This window comes from Pteropus alecto, unplaced genomic scaffold (assembly GCF_000325575.1).
Source record: "Pteropus alecto unplaced genomic scaffold, ASM32557v1 scaffold161, whole genome shotgun sequence".
Lineage (NCBI taxonomy): Eukaryota > Metazoa > Chordata > Mammalia > Chiroptera > Pteropodidae > Pteropus > Pteropus alecto.
Window position 1 is genome coordinate 9,822,652 of NW_006432943.1, and position 7,977 is coordinate 9,830,628.

The 7,977-nt window shown below is 38.3% G+C and overlaps 1 protein-coding gene across 1 annotated transcript in view; it reads right to left on the reverse strand.

The window, feature by feature from the left end:
* The window catches only part of AREG (amphiregulin), a 7,234-nt gene extending 1,113 nt beyond the window's left edge, over nt 1–6,121 (reverse strand). The window contains exons 1-4 of the mRNA XM_006907652.1: nt 6,061–6,121; nt 4,746–4,991; nt 1,980–2,181; nt 1,128–1,283 (exon numbers count right to left, since the gene is read on the reverse strand). Coding sequence (XP_006907714.1) covers nt 1,128–1,283; nt 1,980–2,181; nt 4,746–4,991; nt 6,061–6,121 — 665 coding nt within the window. The remainder of the gene's footprint in view (nt 1–1,127; nt 1,284–1,979; nt 2,182–4,745; nt 4,992–6,060) is intronic.
* Between the last annotated feature and the right edge of the window lie 1,856 nt (nt 6,122–7,977).

Genomic DNA, 7,977 nt, shown 5'->3' on the forward strand with positions numbered 1-7,977 from the left:
ATCCTATGTCAAAGAATAATGGCTTGTCTGATGTATCTTTCCTGAACACATTTGCATTAATCTGGCTTGAGGTATTTAACAGGTCAAAATAATTTCTGGGGTATGTGAAGCAAATTTAAACTACAGATCAAACTTTATGTGCATCATAAAACAGTTTTTTACATGCCATTTTATCATTATCTGATCTGCATTTAAAATAATAGTAAACAATGGCAGAAGATAACCCCTTGTTTCCTGAATGGCAAGTGTGGTAGATCATGTACACAATCCAGTTGTTAAAGTAATTTACCAAGACCTAAAATTAGAATAATGAGTCTATTGCTTTTTCCAAACTCTAGTAGCACATGAGTCATTATAGAGCCATTCCCTCCCTCCCCCAATTTCCTTAATTCACTGACTTCTGTTTGACAGACAATGCCATTTTGACATACCCACCAGTGTCTACAAGCTGGAACAGCCTAGTTCTGACATTCATTGGTCATGAAATGAAGTATGTGATCTGTTATTATGAGCATAGGGAAGATATTGCAGGAATGAAACAGTAATAGAGTTGTCCCTGCTTCCTACGCCATATCGTATGGAGGAAATGTGTGTGATTTTTTTTTTTTTTGAGTTCTCATATTGCATGTGACAATAACAAAATAGGCATAAGCTCTAAGTAAATCAGTACCATGCTATGAAATTCCTAATTCAGAATTTTGCATTCTAATAGGGCAGAAGACATATCTTTTATGGGCTCCTGTTCTGAAGCTCTTTGTGTCAGTATCTCTGACAACCAGCCCTTAATTAGCTTCTGGGAGGCTTGCTTAAGCTTGATATTCATAATAGATAGCAATACTCTGAGACATGAGAAGAAATATGACATGAAAAAAAACATTTTTTAAGTTCAAAAAATTTCTAGATTCTCTAAAAAAGGGCTTTATGTATTAAACTTCAGTGACCAAAATAATATAAATTTGGACCATATTCCGTGACCTTTGTCAATGAAGTGTAACGATGTGACCAAAGACCACATGCCACCAATAGAATAATTCATCTAAGACATGACAGTACGTTGTGACGGAAATACTAAAAACAAATTAACCTAGTGTTATTTTGTGAAGAATTTTTAATTATGCCATACTTACTGAATTGTAATGATAACAGCAATAGCTGTGAAGCTCACAGCTAAGACAAAGGCAGCTATGGCTGCTAACGTAATTTTCGATAAATTACCATCAACCATGCTGTGAGTCTTCATGGACTTTTCTCCACACCGTTCACCAAAGTAATCCTGATGACAGCTGTAAACAACCCATATTCCAAAATTATAATAACTGAAAACATTTTGTATATTTTAAGCTTACTTTCCAAGTCACAGCCATTTAATTCTAACATTTAAACAGAATCAAAATCACGAGACATAGAATGCATTCGAGTCAAAGATCAATTCGTATAAGAAGAAGCGATTAGTTTGGTGTGATACTCTAGGAAGACACAAATTATTTGGGCTCCTTTTATGACCAACTGTTGAATTCAGTGACTTGTTATGCAGCTAATACATTTCACTATCATTTCATGTGCTAGCAGCTTTTTGGTGGTAAGAAGAATAGAACATTATGTGAAAAGTATCTGTAGTCCTTTGTTAAAAAGAGGTTTTGTAAAATACATACTGTAAAATGATGGTTTATACCAGGGGTCAGCAAACTACAGCCCCCTGGGTCGAATCTGATGATTTGCCAAGTTTTTTACAGTGTGAAGCCTAGAATGGTTTTTACATTTTTAAATGGTTAAATTTTAATCGGTTACATTTTAACCAGTTATATAAGTATACACATAATCTTGACCCAGGAAGCCTAAAATATTTAGTATCTGGTCCTTTAAGTAAAAGGTTTGCAGACCTTTGGTTTATACATTGGAAAAATAAATGGTTTTCTGCAGCTGAGAATTTTAACGTGGTATTAGAAATACGGAATTCTACATAATTAAGGAAAACTTACGTGCACGATATTATTTTCAGATGCTCCAAATATTTGCAATCTCCGTGAATGCAGAAATTTTGAAACTCTGCATCACATGGATTTTTCTTCTTTCTGTTTCTTCTATTTTTTCCATTTTTGCTTCCTTTTTTCTTTCTTTTGGACTTATCTGAAGTCTTTTCACTTTCTGTTTTATTTTTCTTCGGTTTAACTACCTGTTCAACTAAAATTGAAAAAAAAAATTGTTGACAGCAGTCTCTCTTCATCTTGAATATCATTTTGGAGACATGAGAGAAAGAAGTCCTAGCAGTGAGAGCTCATGGAGATAATCACCATATTTGTCTCATTATTAACTCAGCTTATATACAATAAGTGGGCAAAGAGAGTATCTGTATTGTTTAGCACTTAAAAATCTGAATTTCTCTATTATTTTATTAGCTAAGAAACATTTTGAATTTACTTCTATCAGTATTATTATTATTAATATGAGTTACCTGTCTCAGAAAATCCATAAAATATTTTAAACATGTCTTGAATTTCTAATATATACCAAGTTCTTGGTAATAAGAATTAATTAAATTAAACTCAAATCACATTTGAATGTATTGTTACTGAAATGAAATAGATGAGGACACCGAAGTTGAGTGAAGTAAACCAGTTACTTGTCCTAGGACATACGGCTAGAAAATGGCAGTGCTGGCTTCTTAAAGTCTGTTATTTCCCCCACTTTATTATGTTTTCTCTTGGACAAGGTCAATGTCATTAGTTAAAGTGGGATGTGGGCATATTTGTGGATTTTATTTACTCATATTGGTCTAGTGCTCACCACCATAATTGAGAATTACTGTGTATTACTTGAGGGTGGAAAAAATTGAGACTTACACATTAGAGTTAGTTTTCTTCAACTCTCAGATTATAACATATTATAATTAATTGATATTCTTTAGGGGATTCATTTATGTGATCAATCTATTTGAAAATATAGGAGACAGATATATTTAAACTTGATACTTTAGAGATTCATCATAATTTTTTAGATCCACAGAAACATTTGTTCAATATAATAGTTATGCAGGGTATATTTTACCACATGCTAAATATAGGAAGGGGGAGTTTCCACCTTAGAGTTATGCATTTTGTTATACTAATTCTTGAATAAGTTAATCTGAACAAGTAATTAGCAAACAGCCTGGTGAAATGAAGGAAATATTATAATGGCATAATCCCATTAGTCATAATAATCCTGTAGCATCCATTAAACAGAAAACATTAGAAACACAGGGAAGGGTATCCAAGATAGAACCCTCTGATTAAGGAAAGAACAAATAAATATTATGACTATTTTAGCAAGTTATTATAACATTAACAGTAGTCCAATTAGGAGTAATGTTTAACAGAGGGGTATGCAATTTTTATGTTGACGCTTTCCTCTAATGATAAAAAAAAAGTACCACAAGTTAGAATAAGTCCACCAATAGAAACATTTTAAATGGCTATTACTGAAATTTATCAGACATATTACAAAGTTTAGACAGAGTCAAATAGTCACTACACTGATGTGCTACACTAGACATTAACCCCATGGGCTTTATAGCTATTCAAAGAAATTCGACCAACATTTTCACCTTACTTCACAATGCATTGCAATTTTAAGCACTAGCCATTTTCACCACTAACAATTTATTTGGCCTTTTGAAATGTTAACAACTTGAAACACCTTTAAGAGAATAGTTTTGAGAATCTTGACCATCTAATCATTCTTCCAAAAGTAAGAATTATAATGGATCCTTTCCCCACATTACGTAATAGCATAATTTCCAAAGCAAGGAAGTAATGTGGTGCGTTCACTTAAGCTTTTCCCACCTGCTACTTAACCTCCAGTCACTGTCACTATGGTATTACCTGCTCTCCCTTCACTAGTTCTGGGAGCCACTCAGAGGAGGAGGAATCAGGAACACTAAGGCCAGGAGAGAAGAGGCCTCATGTCCTGCCTCCATAACGATGCTACTAGGATATTTAGATCTGATTTACAGATGACCTCATCTGCCCTCAAACTCCAAAGTAATATGAGGGCACTGAACAGTACTTACCTTTTACTTTGATACCCTCAGAAAACAACATGAGAACAAAACTATGGGTCACTATTATTGAAATGACAAATAGGATTTGAGGCTAAATTGTAATTTAGCAATATATAATCCATTAATATTTCCAGAAGGATTATTATTATGTTTCTCAACACCTAGTACTTACAGCTGAAGCCCAATTGCTCCTTTCCCATTCCTTCCTTCTGTTCCTCTACTTGTGTTAGAACACATTTTAGGGAAGAGTGGTGGTGGGGAGTGGATACAGAAGTTGAGACACAGAGTAGATAGGACTGGTTGGTGTCTATGTCTGTCTCTCAGAATGAAGGTCATGCGGACAGTGGGAAAAAGCATAGCATCTGGAATCAGGGATTGGATTTCTCCTTCTGGCTGTGAACCTTGGGCAGAACATTTAACCTTTTTGTGCTTCAGTTATCACACCTGTAAAACAATTCCTACTTCATGAAGTTGTTGTGAAGATTAGACATAATAGACATAAAATATTTGTTAGCCCTCCAGACATATAGGATGTGCCACATATAGCTCTTTTCATCTCAGTTTGTAGCCTACCTACCAGGGTATACACCAGATATACACACCAGAAAGCCACTGGAAGATCTGAGGAGTGGCTTTGCTTTTAAAGCAGCTTTGCTCGCACAAACACACATCATAAGGCTACATTTTCATCTTGTCCTCTACTCACCTCTGACTGAATCATCTACGATATAGCCAGATATTTGTGGTTCATTATCATACTCTTCTTCATAGTCATAGTCGATCCCTGAGGACAGTTTGCTAGCAGAAGGCATCTCACTCACAGGGGAAATCTCGCTTCCTGAGGACATCCCACCTCTTGAGGTAACTTCAAATTCATTAGCATAGTCTCCGGAAAACGGTTCCCCTTTCCCAGAGTAGGTGTCATTGACGTCCAGTCCAGCAGCATAATGAGCTATGGGAGAAAAGAACAAGAAATAAGGTAGAGTGCCTTTCTCACCAGTCAGCTGCAATTCAGGAGAAATGTTTATCTTCTGATATCAAAGCAGTTATTGCATATATGCTATTGTTTATGATTGAGTCACTTATGAAAGCAACTTCACATTTTGCCAACAAGCAAACTCATCTGTTCCAATTACAGAGCTTCTTTCATCAAGGTTTTCTTTTCCATAGATACTCTACATTAATTTATACATCAAAAAATACTGCCAAATAGGCAAATTAACCTAATATACATACTTACTTAACAGGTATTGTCTAAATGATCGCGTCATTTCACATACCAAATGCATCTGTTTGCTAGTATGCCACCTGTTCCATTATATCTAGAACCATAGACAGGTTCTAGATATAAATATCAGATTTTCTTAACACATGCTCACATTTAAAGAAGGCTATGTATATAAAATATAAAAAGTAATATAAATGGTGGTTAATAATAGTAATTACTATCGTTATTGTTTCATTATTATGTTCTTACATAGGATAAACAAAACAAAACAAAACTGGAGCATAGTTAAGATTTGGAGCCCAGAGTTTCAGGCCCCTGCTTTACCCTTTGGATCTCAATAAAACAGTCAGAGAGGTGCTTTTAATTTCTCCCTGGGAGGACGCCAAGCCCTCTAGGAAGGTAAAAACAAAATCAGTAGACAGAAGAGTTAGAGAATTTAGGCAGGAGGCAGCACTCCTGGGTGCAGGACTCAACGACCTCGGTTCCTTTACCTGTAAAGCGAAGGGCTTGGATCACATGATCTCTAAGGGCTCCTTCGGCCGGACTCAAGTTAAGAGTACGGGGGTTCTCCAGCACCCTCTTCCTGGCCTTGAACATCTGGGACACCTGCCCGCTTTTCTCTTCCTCCCAGGGAGTAATCATGAGGAGGGAGCTACCGTGAGCACCTCCCGCGGAACAGAGTTGGGGGCGCCGAAGGGCAGTTTTTGGAGAAGCAGCAGCAAAATTCAAGAGGCGGCAGCTTTCGCCCGCAGTGGGAGAAGCGCCCCGCAGCTCAGAGCCGGGATGTCCTCACCTGAGGCGAGGATCAGGAGCGACAGCACCACGGGCGCCAGCGGCAGCGGCGGGGCTCTCATTGGTCCCTCGGCGCGGCGGCGTCGCGGTCTCTGGGGCAACTCGGCGGGGAGCTGCGGCTGGAGGAGGAGGCGGTGGAAGACAAGGGCCAAGGCCGAATGAGCCGCTGTGCTCGCCGGCCCGGCCGGGCTCGGGCGCCGAGCGCAGCTCAGGGAACTCGCTTCGGGATCTCTGGCTTCTGACTCCCGCGCAGGGGGAACAAGGCGTGAGAACATTCCGAAGGTGCGGCGCTCACCTGCTGCTTTATAGGGCGGGCGGGGACCGAGGCATCGCCCGTGACGTCACGGCCACCGCCGTGGGTGGAGGAGGCCGCCGCCCCAGAAGAGGTTACTACCCCAAAACCATACACGGAGGGCAGACACCCCGCCTCCCTCGAGCCTACGTAGAGAGCCACTGGGAGGAAATGGAAATTAAACCCCAAGCTGCAAGCCTGAAAAATACGAGATCCATAATTTCGGGTGGGAGTGGTGTTTGGGACCTAGTATCTGACAGGCAGTCCCAATTTTTCAAACTCTGTAAAGCACCTCCATACACTTGGGTTGATTTTAATATTACAACAGACAGGGATTAATTAGAAAAGTTCCATATTAATATGTAAAAGTACTTTAAGACCAAGAGTGACGTAATGATAGCCCAATGTCTTTAACAAGGATGAATGAAATTCATTAAATGACCAGAGAAAACACAGCTCCTCACGAGGAGCTTCTTTATTTTTGATGGGCCTATATCTCAACCAAGGGCCCTTTCCCATCCACTATTATGAAATGGCCACAATTTCAAACCATCTTCTTTCCCATTTTTTTAGGTGACCTCATCAAAATTAATATTTATTGACCATTTACTATTGCCGAACTACACACTTAAAATATTGTTACACCATCTCAGTCAATAACCTTGTTCAGTAAGTATCATCTTCACTATTTTATAGAGAGGACAAATTGCAGCTTTACAAAGCAAGGACTTGACATATCTGATTATGGCAGAAGCTAGATGGATTTAAATTTAAGTCGACTTATAAAATCTCTTTCCTCTCCGATAAAGGAATTTAGACTAAACTGATGTTTGAAAAGAGAGTTTCGGGGGAGAACAATACTTAGCATAAAGGAACACTCTCTGCTGGATGAAGGGTGATGCCCAAGACCGTGCCTTTCAAAACCGGTGATAAAGGGGCCAGCTTTCAAGGCTCGCTTAAAACCTAGGAGGGTTCTAATCCTGACGAGTAGATAAAATGAACAGGAGGGAACTGTTTAATATAACTAACCTTGATGTAGAAACAACTCCAGAACTAGATTTTTCTTAACTTGAGGAAGAAGAAAAAAAGTACTGTTCTAAGTGTTTCCTTGTCCTGAAGATACATATCTCTTCCCTGACTGAGTAAAGCAGCCTTTCTAGCAATGTGGGTCACCAAGCTTCTGTCCTAATTCTAGGAACCTTTTTTAAAAAATTTATTTTAATATTATTATTATTATTATAGGCAAGGCAACCCTTGATTGACTTCAGAGATTGCAAGGACTTTGTCAGCTTACAATCCCTTATTATTATTTTTTTATTACTTTTTAAGCCTACAGCACCTGGTCTTCTTAGGTGATCTCTCATTCAAGTACTAATAGGTGGTCTCTCATTCAAGTACTAATCAGGCCTGACCCTGCTTAGCTTCCAAGATCAGACAGGATAAGGCTTGTTTAAGGTAGCATGGCCGTAGACTATGAAACTTTTTAAAAGCTACTTACTTTTAATGGCATATCATAGTGAGTAGTGTAAATAATACCATTGATTTAGTCGGATGAAATAAACAGTCATGATTCATGCCGTCTCTCTTATTCAGCGTTTGTTGAGAGCATATTTTGTGTAATCCACT